General features: G+C 44.8%; 1 protein-coding gene across 3 annotated transcripts in view; it reads left to right on the top strand.

Moving 5' to 3' along the window:
- Nucleotides 1-13,862, top strand: part of CCNB3 (cyclin B3) — a 67,730-nt gene extending 53,868 nt beyond the window's left edge. For all 3 annotated transcript variants that reach the window (XM_081223222.1, XM_081223220.1, XM_081223221.1), the window contains exons 8-12: nt 5,321-5,458; nt 8,749-8,904; nt 9,709-9,858; nt 13,260-13,390; nt 13,612-13,862. In XM_081223222.1, the coding sequence (XP_081079348.1) occupies nt 5,321-5,458; nt 8,749-8,904; nt 9,709-9,858; nt 13,260-13,390; nt 13,612-13,684 (648 nt within the window). In that variant the 3' untranslated portion in view covers nt 13,685-13,862. The remainder of the gene's footprint in view (nt 1-5,320; nt 5,459-8,748; nt 8,905-9,708; nt 9,859-13,259; nt 13,391-13,611) is intronic.
- The last annotated feature ends 418 nt before the right edge of the window (nt 13,863-14,280 follow it).

The following is a 14,280-nucleotide window of genomic DNA, read 5'->3' as shown; positions in this document are numbered from 1 at the left end:
TTGAGGAAAGTTCTCTTTATGCCTACTTTCTGGAGAGTTGTTATCATAAATGGGTGTTGAATTTTGTCAAAAGGTTTTCTGCATCTACTGAGAATGTCGTATGGTTTCTATCCTTCAGTTTGTTAATATGGTGTATCACATTGATTGATTTGCATATATTGAAGAATCCTTGCATTCCTGGGATAAACACAACACCACTTAATCATGGTGTATGATAGTTTTAATGTGCTGCTGGATTCTGTTTACTAGTATTTTGTTGAGGATTTTTGCATCTATGTTCATTAGTGATATTGCCCTGTAGTTTTCTGTTTTTTTTGACATCTTTGTCTGGTTTTGGTGTCAACGTGATAGTGGCCTTGTAGAATGAGTTTGGGAATGTTCCTCCTTCTGCTATATTTTGGAAGAGTTTGATAAGGTTAGGTGTTAGCTTTTCTCTAAATGTTTGATAGAATTCGCCTGTGAAGCCATCTGGTCCTGGGCTTTTGTTTGTTGGAAGATTTTTTATCACAGTCTCAATTTCAGTGCTTGTGATTGGTCTGTTTATATTTTCTATTTCTTCCTGGTTCAGCCTTGTTAGGTTGTGCTTTTCTAAGAATTTGTCCATTTCTTCTAGGTTGTCCATTTTATTGGCATAGAGTTGCTTGTAGTAATCTCTCATGATCCTTTGTATTTCTGCAATGTCAGTTATTACTTCCCCTTTTTCATTTCTAGTTCTATTGATTTGAGTCTCTTCCCTTTTTTCCTTGATGAGTCTGGCTAATGGTTTATCCATTTTGTTTATCTTCTCAAAGAACCAGCTTTTAGCTTTAATGATCTTTGCTATCATTTCCTTCATTTCTTTTTATTTATTTCTGACCTGATCTTTATGGTTTCTTTCCTTCTGCTAACTTTAGGGGTTTTTTTGTTCTTCTTTCTCTAATTGCTTTAGGTGTAAGATTAGGTTGTTTATTTGAGATGTTTCTTGTTTCTTGAGGTAGGACTGTATTGCTGTAAGCTTCCCTCTTAGGACTGCTTTTGCTGCATCCTATAGGTTTTGGGCTGTCGTGTTCTCATTGGCATTTGTTTCTAGGTATTTTTTTATTTCCTCTTTGATTTCTTCAGTGATCTCTTGGTTATTTAGTAGTGTATTGTTTAGCCTCCACGTGTTTGTACTTTTTACAGTTTTTTTTCCTGTGATTGATATCTAGTCTCATAGCATTGTGGTTGGAAAAGATACTTGATATGATTTCAGTTTTCTTAAATTTACCAGGGCTTGATTTGTGACCCAAGATATGAGCTATCCTGGGGAATGTTCCATGAGCACTTGAGGAAAAAGTGTATTCTGTTGTTTTTGGATGGAATGTCCTATAAATATCAATTAAGTCCATCTTGTTTAATGTATCATTTAAAGCTTGTGTTTCCTTATTTATATTCATTTTGCATCATCTGTCCATTGGTGAAAGTGGGCTGTTAAAGTCCCCTACTATGATTATGTTACTGTAGATTTCCCCTTTTATGGCTGTTAGCAGTTGGCTTATGTTTTCAGGTGCTCCTATGTTGGGTTCATAAATATTTACAATTTTTTTTTTTCTTTTTGCGGTATGCGGGCCTCTCACTCTTGTGGCCTCTCCCGTTGCGGAGCACAGGCTCCGGATGCGCAGGCCCAGCGGCCATGGCTCACGGGCCCAGCTGCTCCGCGGCATATGGGATCCTCCCAGACCGGGGCACGAACCCATATCCCCTGCATCGGCAGGCGGACTCTCAACCACTGCGCCACCAGGGAGGCCCTACAATTTTTATATCTTCTTCTTGGATTGATCCCTTGATCATTATGTAGTGTCCTTCTTTGTCTCTTGCAATAGTCTTTATTTTAAAGTCTATTTTGTCTGATATGAGAATTGCTGCTCCAGCTTTCTTTTGATTTCCATTTACATGGAATATCTTTTTCCATCCCCTCACTTTCAGTCTGTATGTGTCCCTAGGTCTGAAATGGGTCTCTTGTAGACAGCCTATATACAGATCTTGTTTTTGTATCCATTCCGCCAGTCTGTGTCTTTTGTTGGGAGCATTTAATCCATTTACCTTTAAGGTAATTATCGATATGTATATTCCTATTACCATTTTCTTAATTGTTTTTGGTTTGTTATTGTAGGTCTTCTCCTTCTGTTCTGTGTCCTGCCTAGAGAAGTTCCTTTAGCATTTGTTGTAAAGCTGGTTTGGTGGTGCTGAATTCTCTTAACTTTTGCTTGTCTCTAAAGGTTTTATTTTCTCTGTTGAACCTGAATGAGATCCTTGCTGGGTAGAATAGTCTTCGTTGTAGGCTTTCCCCTTTCATCACTTTAAATATGTCCTGCCACTCCCTTCTGTCTTGCAGCGTTTCTGCTGAAAAATCGGCTGTTAACCTTATCGGGATTCCCTTGTATGTTGTTTGTTGCTTTCCCTGCTTCTTTTAATATTTTTTCTTTGTATTTAATTTTTTATACTTTGTTTAATATGTGTCTTGGCGTGTTTCTCCTTGGATTTATCCTGGATGGGACTCTGTTTGCTTCCTGGACGTGATTGACTATTTCCTTTCCCATATTAGGGAAGTTTTCAACTGTAATCTCTTTAAGTATTTTCTCTGTCCCTTTCTTTTTCTCTTCTTCTTCTGGGACCCCTATAATTCAAATGTTGGTGTGTTTAATGTTGTCCCAGAGGTCTCTGAGACTGTCCTCAGTTCTTCTCATTCTTTTTTCTTTATTCTGCTCTGCTGTAGTTATTTCCACTATTTTATCTTCCAGGTCACTTATCCATTCTTCTGTCTCAATCAATTCTGCTATTGATTCCTTCTAGAGAATTTTTAATTTCTTTTATTGTGTTGTTCATCATTTTTTGTTTGCTCTTTAGTTCTTCTAGTCCTTGTTAAACGTTTCTTGTATTTTCTCCATTCTATTTCCAAGATTGTTCATCTTTGCTATCATTATCCTGAATTCTTTTTCAGGTAGACTGCCTATTTCCTCTTCATTCCCAAAGTCCACCACCTCAATTTTGGGTGATTCGTTGTCTATTCAGGTGTTCCAGAAATGCAGGGTACATCAAGTTGATTGTGGAGGTTTAATCTGCTGCTTCTGTGGCTGCAAGGAGACAGTTCCTTTTCTCTTCTTTGTTTGCACAGCTCCTCGCGCTCAGCTTTGGATTTGGCCCTTCCTCTGAATGTAGGTTGCCCTCTGGTGTCGACAGGAGGGGGTTAAAGGAGAACTACCATACGACCCAGCAATCCCACTACTGGGCATATACCCTGAGAAAACCATAATTCAAAAAGAGTCATGTACCAAAATGTTCATTGCAGCTCTGTTTACAATAGCCAGGACATGGAAGCAACCTAAGTCCATCATCTGATTAATGGATAAAGAAGATGTGGCACATATATACAATGGAATATTACTCAGCCATAAAAAGAAACCCAATTGAGTTATTTGTAATGAGGTGGATAGACCTAGAGTCTGTCATACAGAGTGAAGTAAGTCAGAAAGAGAAAAACAAATACCGTATGCTAACACATATATATGAAATTTAAGGAAAAAAAAGGTCATGAAGAACCTGTGGGTAAGACGGGAATAAAGACACAGACCTACTAGAGAATGGACTTGAGGATATGGGGAGGGGGAAGGGTAAGCTGTGACAAAGTGAGAGAGTGGCATGGACATATATACACTACCAAACGTAAAATAGATAGCTAGTGGGAAGCAGCCATGTGGCACAGGGAGATCAGCTCAGTGCTTTGTGACCACCTAGCGGGGTGGGATAGGGAGGGTGGGAGGGAGGGAGATGCAAGAGGGAAGAGATATGGAAACATATGTATATGTATAACTGATTCACTTTGTTATAAAGCAGAAACTAACACACCATTGTAAAGCAATTATACTCCAATAAAGATGTTAAAAAAAAAAAGGAGTGGCTGATTAGCGGGCTCTGCCTCACTCAGGCCGGGGGAGGAAGGTGTATAGAAGGCGGGGTGAGCCTGTGGAGGCAGAGGCCTGAGTGATGTTGCAATAGCCTGAGGCGTGCTTTTTGTTCTCCTGGGGAAGTTGTCCCTGGATCACAGGACCCTGGCAGTGGTGGGCTGCACAGGCTCCTTGGAGTGGAGCTGTGGATAGTGACCTGTGCTTGCACACAGGAGTTTTGGTGGCTGCAGCAGCAGCATTAGCATTTCATGCCCATCTCTGTTGTCTGCGGTGGTAGCCGGCGGTTTGTGCCCATCTCTGAAGCTCTTTTAAGCGGTGTTCTGAATCTCCTCTCCTCTTGCACCCTGACACAATGGTCTCTTGCCTCTTAGGCAGTTCCAGACTTTTTCCCAGACTCCCTCCCTGTTAGCTGTGGCGCACTAGCCCTATTCAGGCTGTGTTCTCTCAGCCAAGCCCAGTCCTCTCCCTGGGATCTGACCTCCAACACCGGAGCCTCAGCTCCTAGCCCCCACCCACCCCGGCGGGTGAGTAGAGAAGCATGTCAGGCTGGTGAGTGCTGGATGGCACCGATCCTCTGTGCGGGGATCTCTCTGGTTTGTCCTCTGCACCCCTGTTGCTGTACTTTCCTCTGTGGCTCCGAAGCGTCCCAGCCACCCACCCACACCCCGTCTCTGCCAGTGAAGGGGCTTCCTAGTGTGTGCAGACTTTTCTTCCTTCACAGCTCCCTCCCAGAGATGCAGGTCCCGTCCCTATTCTACTGTCTTTGTTCTTTCTTTTTTCTGTTGCCCTACCCAGGTACATGGGGGAGTTTCTTGCCTTTTCGGAAGTCTGAGGTCTTCTGCCAGCATTCAGTAGCTGTTCTGTAGGAGTTGTTCCACATGTAGATGTATTTTTGATATATTTGTGGGGAGGAAGGTTATCTCCACGTCTTACTCCTCTGCCATCTTGAAGATGTCTCCCTAATATCTGGATGCCTCTTTGAAGTGGATGCTTTGGCAATCAAAGCTTAAGTCAGCCACTTGCATTACAAAACGTCAACCTTCAGAGTTTACACTACAAAGTAGCAAATGGGGAAAGCAAGAATCTAAGTTTTGGAGATGAAAGAGAGAGGGTGTGTTCACTCAAGGCTCTCATAGAGAAGGCAGAGCATCTCCCTCTGATGTAAGATTGGTCATTTACCCAAATGTGTAGGGATAGATAATGCCAGGGTCCTCAAAGGCACTAGAGATATAGGCCCCTAACTGATTGAGTTCTTGCATTCATAGCAGAGTTTCAGCTGGCCAGGCCTGGTAGCACCACTGTCCTCAATACCACAGACCAGGTAGTTACACCTATCTGGATGTGCCTTGGGAGTTGGACAATATGTGGATTCCTGCCCTGTTTGTGTGTTCCTCCAGATGACCTTTGAGATGAGTCATGAGACCCTGTACTTGGCAGTGAAGCTGGTAGATCACTACCTTATGGAGGTAATATGCAAGAGGGACAAGCTACAACTCCTTGGTTCCACTGCTTTTCTGATTGCAGCAAAATTTGAGGTGAGCCTGAGTCCATAGGACCTGGAGGAAACTAAACAATCGGTTTCTATCCAAGCCAGATATATATGTATGTATGTATGTATGTGCATTTACATATGTATGTATATGTATATGTATGCATATGTATAATGTGTGTATATGTATGTATTATATACATACATATACACATGTGTATACATTCACATATGTGTATTTGTGTGGGTATACAATTATATACATGCACACAAATAAGTTTTCCTACTGATTTTTTGTCTTCCTAAGCAGGGAAACTGGTGTTGGGTGCAAATGGTGGTGTATTTGTTTCCTGGCGTCAACAAAATTCTCCCTTTTCCTCTTTGAAGATGTGTGTAGGTGGGCATATTCCTTGTTAAATGGATTGTTCTTTTTAAAGCTTCTTTCTGGACCATAATTCTCTGTCCCCACCCCATTTTCTTCTTCCAGCAACTCCACCTCCGTCTAGTGGAGTCTTGAATTGCACATATAAGGAAGCATTTCCAAATCTAGGTGCTGGAGACATTTAAGAGAAAATGGCCTGGTGTAGATGGTAGTGAGTCCAAGTAAATTAGTTATTTTTGAAGTAGCAGTATAAAAGCATGTAGCTGGCCTTTCCTTCATAACCGTATCCATCTAACTACTTTATCTGAGTCTTTCTTCTTCCTTAGATGCTAAATGATCTTGTTCTACTCTCATTTTTCCTTCAGATAGGCTAATAGTATAAAACCTTAGGGTTTAGAAACAGAGAAGTAGCAACTTTTATGAGTACAAAAACCTTTAGAACTGTGGATTCATCTTTGTGTTTCCTACTCAGCTCTATCCCTAACTAGCTTTCTGCTTCCCTTCTTCACTTTCTCCTTTACTCACTAGCTCCTACCTCGATCAGTACCTCCCTCTTTAACTCCACCCCTCCTTTGTTCCTTACTTGCCTCCCTCTCTCACCACTTCCAGCCCTCACTCCACTTCTGGCCCTCACTGCACTTCCACCCTCTCTTCACTCCTGCCCTCTCTCCACTTCCACCCTTGCTCCACTTCTGCCCTTACTCGGTAGCTCCCTTCCTCCCTCTAGCCTTCTTTCAATCCCTTCCTTGATCCCTCAATCCCTGTTTTGTACACTCGCTCACTCCATGCTGGGCCCCTCCCTCCATCCCACCCACCCACTCTCTGTTGCTCTTTCTAACCCTCCTTTTCTCTATCCTTCTCTCGCTCACTCCTTCCCCTCCTCACTTGATCCCTCCTTCTGTGACCCTCTCCCTTCCACCCAGGTTCTATCCCTCACTCCTCCATGCCTTCCCACCCACCTACCCACCCCATCGCGCCTTCCCTCCTACTCCACCCTCCCTCCCTTCCTCCCTTCCTGTCCCCTTCCTTTGTTCACTCTCTTCTCTCCTTCCCTAGCTAATGCTCTTCCCTCTGTCACTCCCTCTCTCCCTTCCTCCTCCTTCCCTCTCCTCCCTGTTGCTTCTCTAGTGTGTGCTCCCCTCCCTCCTCCTTTGCTTCCTCTTCCCCTCCTCCCTCACCCTTCCTTTTCTGCTGGTTCCTTCTCTTCCCTCCCTGTTTGCTCCTTCCCTCCATATCTCCCATCCTTGCTCCATGGTACTCTGGCACCGTGACTCCCCCAACCTTAACTTCCACCCTCCCTCCCTGTCTCCTTCCTTTTTCCTCCTTCTCTCTCTTCTTCCTCCCTCCCTCCCTCCCTCCCTCGTTTTCCCCATTTCCCTCTCTGGCTCACTTCCTTCCCTACTCTCTTGCTCCCTGGTTCCCTTGCTCCCCCTCACTCCCTGCTCCCTCTCTGCTCAGCTCCCTCTCATTCACTTCCCTGGTCACTCCCTCCCACCCACTCATGCTTGTTCCCTTCCACCCTCTTTCCTTCCCTGGCTCCTTTTCTCCTTGGTCCTCTCCCTCCTTCCCATCCTCCCTCCCTCCTTCCTGCCCTTGCTCCCTAGCCTCCTCCTACCCTTTCTTCCTCTTTCCCTTCCTCCTCCCTCACTCTCTCCCCTGTTCCCTGCTTCGCTCTCTAGCTCATTTCCTTCCCTGCTCACTGGCTTCCTGGTTCATTCCCTTGCTCCCCTTCCTTTCTCTTTTTATGTCTCTCCCTCTCTCCTCCTCCCTCCACCTACCTAGGGATGTCCTTGTGGCTTAATTAAGTGCTCCCTGTCTCAGCCTCAAGGGGGTTAAAAAAGCAGCTGGGGGTTCCTGGACAATGAAGAGCAGGAGGGAGAAGGAGTGTGCAAGGTGCTCTTGTTAGCAAATTTTGGAACCAGGAGCACCCCTCTTCTGGTTATCAGGACAAAGGACCTCCACTAAGTTTTTTGGAGCAGGGGTGTCTTCCCCTCACAGGATTGAGAAGTACAGAAAGACTTTTTCAAGGGGAGGTATGGAGATGATATGAGAAGAGAAGAAAGGAAGGAGCCACTGGTGAGTAGAGCAGTGGAAGGGAGAGTTTCTTGTCCTGGTCTTGTCACTAGGTTGCTATGTGACCTTGAGCAAGTCATTTCCTCTCTCTGGGCCTCAATTTCCCTGTCTGCAAACCCAGAATGTTGGTCCAGTTTGTGATCTGAAAATAAAGGTGTGAGAAGAAGGCTGGAGTGGGCAGTGAGGTGCAGCTAGAGAAAAGATTCAGGGGTCTTCCTGCCTCCTAGTTCTTTCCCCAAAACTAAGGTTCAACCTGCAGAGGACAGGACATGGAAAGGTACCCCAGATTGTGGAGGGGGGGACGTTCTTCTCACCCTTGGCTTGGCTTGGACCTTCCCAGTCTAGCCCTCTTGCACATCTCCCATCCCTTGGTCTTCAGTCTCTGCTTAGGTTCCCTCTGTGCCTATCTCTCTCTGTCTCTCACTGCCTATTACCCCAGCAGTGCCCCCTCCCAAACATCCTTATTCATTCCTTAGACAAGAAAACAAAGTGAGGGCTTATTTTCCATCTCTAGCTCCCCTCCTGTGGTCTCCTTCCCTCTGTTCCCCCCAGAGTAGGCCTTAGATTTCCTATTTCTGGCTCTCACTCATTAGAAGAGAGATCAGTGCTTCCAGTCCCTGTGCCATATTATGCCGCTTCCAGTGCTATAAGAATCTACCCCAAGAGGCCCTATCCTCTCTCCTCCTATCTCTCTGATTTTGTTTTTCAGATGTACTACTCAAAAACCAGAAGCTGGCTCTCAGAGCTACCCTGAAGGTTCATGCCAGGGAATGTTATTACCTCCTATCCTTCACCCCTCTCCTCCCCTGCCTTTCATCTCCAAGCAGAGAGGAGTGGGCTGTCTTTGCCTGGTTGTGACTGCCTCTCCTCTCCACCCATAGGAGACCTGCCCACCTTGTGTGGATGACTTCCTGTACATCTGTGATGATATTTATAAGCGAGATGAGATGCTCGCCATGGAAATCAGCATCCTAAAAACCCTCAGATATGATATCAACATTCCCATCGCCTATCATTTTCTGCGCAGATATGCTAAGGTAAGACAGGGGAGGTACATCTTCATTTTCCCACTGCTGGGTTTGTCCCCTCCATTCCCAGAGTGGCTGCTTGAGTCGTAGGAAAAGGGAAAGGGACAACTGGGGACAGGGGAATTTCTTCTTCAGTCCACCCTCCTAGATTGGCAATCTGTATGGAGTGTGGGGGGAAGAAAATTGCAGATTTCCATGGTATGCCTATAAAGTTGTGAGGTGAGGGCCGAGTAGGGGAGGGGAAGAAGATTCTTTGATCAGGAAGGGACACTTGGGAAGTTTAGGGGAGATGCTGTCAAAGTTCTCTTCCTTCACCTGAATATTGGTTATAGGGGAAGTCACTTTGTATTATACAAGTGTGTCTTGTTGTAGGATCTGTGTGTGTGTGTGTGTGTGTATACACACACACACATATATTCAAACAAGAAAAGGGAAGGAGTTCTTTTGGAGCATGGAATACCTCCTAGTCTGGAGCCCAGTGAAAAGTCAACAGTTGGAGGCCTTCGGCTCTTCAAAGGATGACATGTACAGAAAGGGGAGGTGGAGGGTACCACAATCACACTTGATAATTTGGTTTAAAACCCTGAAAATGGCAAATACCATTGCCAATTTCATAATCCCCCCTCCTAAAGATTCTGTGCTTTGGGGGAAGGGTCCTTAGTGTGAGTCATGGTGGCAAAAGAGGTACACTGTTCAGGCAGAGAGCCATTTAGGCCCAAGGTGGGATAACTGGAGTGAGTGAGTGCAGGGGGTTTTCTGCTTGGTGCCAGTGTTCTGAATTGATTGCTGAGCCAGTCTTCTTCCTGCCTTTAGTGTGTCCATGCCAACATGAAGACACTGACCTTGTCCCGCTTCATCTGTGAAATGACCCTGCAGGAATACGACTATGTCCAGGAGAGGGCTTCCAAGCTAGCTGCTGGCTCCTTCCTCCTGGCCCTCTACATGAAGAAGCTCGGACACTTGGTAAACACTTGTGGGAGGTGGGGAAGAAGGAGTAGGGATTTTTAAAGACATATTTATTTATTTATTTTATTTTTGGCCGCATCGGGTCTCAGTTGCAGCATGTGGGCTCTTCATTGCAGCATGCGGGCTTCTCTTTAGTTGTGGCACATGGGCTCCAAAGTGTGTGGGCTCAGTAGTTGCGGTGCATGGGCTTAGTTGCCCTGTGGCATGTGGGATCTTAGTTCCCTGCCCAGGGATCGAACCCCCGTCCCCTGCATTGGAAGGCAGATTCTTAACCAGTGGACCACCAGGAAAGTCCCAGGGATAGGGATTTAAAAGCACAGGGTCAGCTCAGGAGGAAGGTGTAAGCTACGGCTGTGGGAAACTCTGTGACAAAACTACTACATACCTGCCGTTATGAATCCTTTAACATGTTGACATCTTAAGGGCCTGGCTGCCTAAAGGGTTTCTAGAGCCATGGTTTTAAAGTATTTTATTTCACTTTTCTTCATCACAGTACCCTTTCTTCCAAAGACAGCTTACCTGAAAGCCCAGTATCACAAAACAGACTAATGTGAAATTATTCTGATTGCAGCAGGGGGTGGGGTGGACCCACTTCTTGCCTGACCCCATTCCATCCCTGCTCCTTGCAGTCCCCTCAGCAAGGTTGGCCCCCCAAGGGAGCTCATTGGAACAGGATTTGGAAAGCACTGACCCAGAGAACAGAGTAGTGAAAGCAACTGTCCATGTGTATAACAGGGGACTCAGAGATATACTATTGTGCTCTTCTCTGAGGAGGAAGGCCCCCACAGCCTCCTTACCCAATACAAATAAAATGCATATTTGATGCTTTCTCAATTTTATAAAAAATTGTGAATAAAAGCAACTTTAGAAAACTATGAATTTTTATTGACGTGTAACATGCAATCCAATAGAAAGAGTATGCTTGCAAATGAGCATACTCTTCCCAACCACTCCTAAGCCCCTGCGGCCTAGAAGTTCTAGCACCACTACTGATGGAGAAACCTCTGTGTGCTGAGGAAGAACCCTATAAACAGTTGTGTGAACTTGGACAAGGCACTGAAATTTCTTGGGACAGAGAAAGCATTAAGTAAATGGCAGGGATGACGATGAGAAAGAATACGTAATAATAATGGCTAGCATTTATTGAGTGCTTAGACAGTGAGCTAAACACTTTGTCTATTAACTCAATCTTCACAACAACCCTATGAGATCAGCACTATTATCCCTATTGTACAGATAAGAAATAACTGCCCGTGTTTGGCTAATGAGAGGCAGAGCTAGGCTTTGGGAACTAGGAGTCTGTTCAAAGAATATACCTACTCAATAATCAGAATGGATGTGGCGGTAGCCCTAGAGCCATGATCTTGGAGGCCCCATGCTGACCCAGGCTTTTACCCTTGGATCCTGGGGAAGGCTGGTAGGTCCTGAGGGAGGACAGTTGAGAGGCTCAGGGCAGCAAACTGCTTGCCAACCAGTATAAAAATATTTCAGTGTTTTAACACTTGGCATGGCTGTACCAGTGAGTATCAGCTAAGTGTCAGCCCTGATCTGAACCCAGGTAGTCTGGCTCCACAGTCCTCTACACTATATATACTGCTATAGATGAGAAAGGCTTCACAGAGGAGGTGACTTTTGAGTTGGGTCTTGAGAGATGAGTAGGAACCTTGAGAAGAGACATCCTAGGCAGAGGGAACAATAATTGAAAAGATGTGAAGGCAATAAGAAAACAGTGTGATGTATTCAGGGCAGAATAAGACATTTCCTATGGATAGAGAAGAGGACGTATGAGTAGGGAATGGTGAGAGGTGAGACCAGAATGGTAGAGTGTGGTCAGATTGTGAGAGGCCTTTGATGCCATGCTGAAAGATCCATTTTACACTATGGCACTGCAAGTTTTTAAGGCAGGGGAGTGACATCTTCCTGTTTGTATGTTTTGGAAACAGTACTAGTATATAGCAGTACAGAAGGTATGTTAGATGAGAGAGCGTATGTGAACGTATCAACACCAGTGAGTGGGGCTTTTATAATAATCAATGTGAAGCGTTGGGGCAGTGAACAGTTGAACAATTGAACAATGTGAACAATGTGAACAATTGGGGCAGTGACAGTAGGGCTGTTAATCTTAATTAACACACCCAATATGATGTGTTATCCCATGTGTTACTCCCTTGCTCAGCATGCCAATGACTGCCCTTTGCCTGTGGCAGTGGTTTCCAAAGAGTATTCAGTAGAGCCCTGGGATTCCTGCAGAAGTATCTCAGGGGCCATGTAAAAGGTAAAGGGATCCAAATTGGTGGGCTTCTTAGTTCCCGCCCCCAATTCCAGGTAAGATATTTGGGAAAACATGATTTCAGGGAAAATAATTTAAGACATTTTAAGAAAACCACTGCTTCACAGAATAATGAATTTTCTTTTCTCTACTTGTGGAACTCCCACTAGACTTTCAGTACCTATTGAAGACGTGCCCTCCTCTGCAAAGCTTTTTGTGACTTTCCCAACCAAAATTCATGGGTCCTGCAGCTCTGTTGCTCCACTGTCCATGCTCCCTTCCATTGTAGCACTTCCCACACATTTTGTAATTCTCTGTGTGCATGTCTGTCTCCCTCACTAGACTACAGACTCCTCAAGGGCAGGAGCCTTAGTCATCTCTTAGTCATCTTTGTATTCCCAGCATCCTGTATGGGGCTTGGTAATATCCTAGCTAGCATTGTTTGGGTATGTGCTAGACTCTCTTCCGTATGCTTTATGTCTGTTAACTCATTTAAGCCTATTATGTAATTACTGTAATCGTCCCTATTTGGCAGATTTGGAAACTGAGGCACCTAGAGGTTAAGTAACTGGCTCAAGGCCATGCTGTTAATGGAGCTGGAATTTGAACCCAGGCAGTTTGCCTCCAGAACCTTTGCTCTTAGACACTCTGCTATATTCCTTTTGCCACATGATAGGCATCCTTAAAGTTGACTGAGAAAATGAATGCATGAAATGATAGCTGTTTGAGCCAGAGAGGAGGAACAGCCTTAAGTTCCTGTTGGCTGTTTAGTTGGGACCTCAAGTTTGTTCTGAGGTTTGCCTGGCCATTGGCTCTTAACCTGAGAGTAAGTAACAAAGTCAGTCCTGTTCCTTAAATTCTTTGGTGGATTTCAGTTTAAATACCTATGGCTAGGGTTAATATCCAGCTGGTGCATATGGATATAGCCATACCACTAGCCTGCAGCTGGAACATAGTCTTCTAGGCAGTACCCTATAATTATTGGTCGGTGTCTGTGCTCTATGAGTCTTTGAATTGTTTGACTTTCTTCCCTGCCTGCACTATGGATAGGAAGTTTGGATTTGGGTATTGGAGACACAAAGTGTCTGCTTCCTGTTGTAAAAGTCACTGTCCGTGTTGCTTCTTCCAGGCTCCTACCCTGGAGTATTACAGTGGCTACAAGACCTCTGATCTTCACCCCTTGGTCAGGCAGCTGAACATCCTGCTGACTTTGTGTTTGGGCAATAGGCTCAAGACTGTGCAATCCAAGTATTCCCACCGGTAAGTACCAAGCTCCAGTTGAGGTTGGGTTTGCACTCAGTCATGGGGAGGCCCAGACTAACCTCATTTAAGGGAAAAGAAAGATTCAGGTACTTTTAACCTTAATTTATGCTCCAGAGTTAAAGCAAGATAGGAAACCAAGGGCCTATGTCCCACTTATTCCATGGAGCCTGCTTGCTTTGGGCTATTTTACACTGAGCAGACCCCTCTTCCTTTTGCAGGGTCTTCTTTGAAGTCACCCAAATCCCACCCTTGGACATGTTGAAACTGGAGGAGATTTTGAACTGCTGCTAATTCTGAGGCTGAGGGTCTGGTACTCTGGCAGCAGCCACCAGGGCCAGGCAGGCATGTAAATAAGCTGTATTTATTCTGTCCTTGAATTTGTCTTTTCATCACTTTTCTTCATTTTTACTGTTTATCTCTTCCCAAACTGATAATGTTGTAAATATTTGTGTTTTTTATGAAAGAGAAGAAATTATTGTTGTATTTGATTAGAAATTTAATAAAAATTAATGGTTGTTGCTAAAATGGCTCACTTCCCTTCTTATTGCTCAGGAGCCCCACACGTAGCCCTGTTTCTTTCCTGTCTAGTAAAGGCTGTGCCTCAGGGTCTAGCTTATCCAATTTCCCTCGCTGTTTGGAGACTTTCTCTTCACAGGAAGAGGAATTGAGCTAGGTGTGAACTGATGAATGAGTCTGTAGAAGGAGGATCCTGGTGGTGGGAGGGGTAGTCCAAAGAGACCCCACTACCTGACAGGCCTCAGTGTTCAGATCTGGGGCAGCTGGAAGCGTGGGCCAATGCCCTTTTGGTCCCCATTTCAGGTTGCCAGCTTTCCTTGCTTCTTCCTAGATGATGAAAAGGTAGGGATAAGGATTGTCACTGAAATGTA

The sequence above is a fragment of the Mesoplodon bidens genome (assembly GCF_964165515.1).
Source record: "Mesoplodon bidens genome assembly, chromosome: X".
Classification (NCBI taxonomy): Eukaryota; Metazoa; Chordata; class Mammalia; order Artiodactyla; family Ziphiidae; genus Mesoplodon; species Mesoplodon bidens.
The sequence above is the reverse complement of the archived record's forward strand: the minus strand, read 5'-3'. Positions and strand labels throughout refer to the sequence as shown.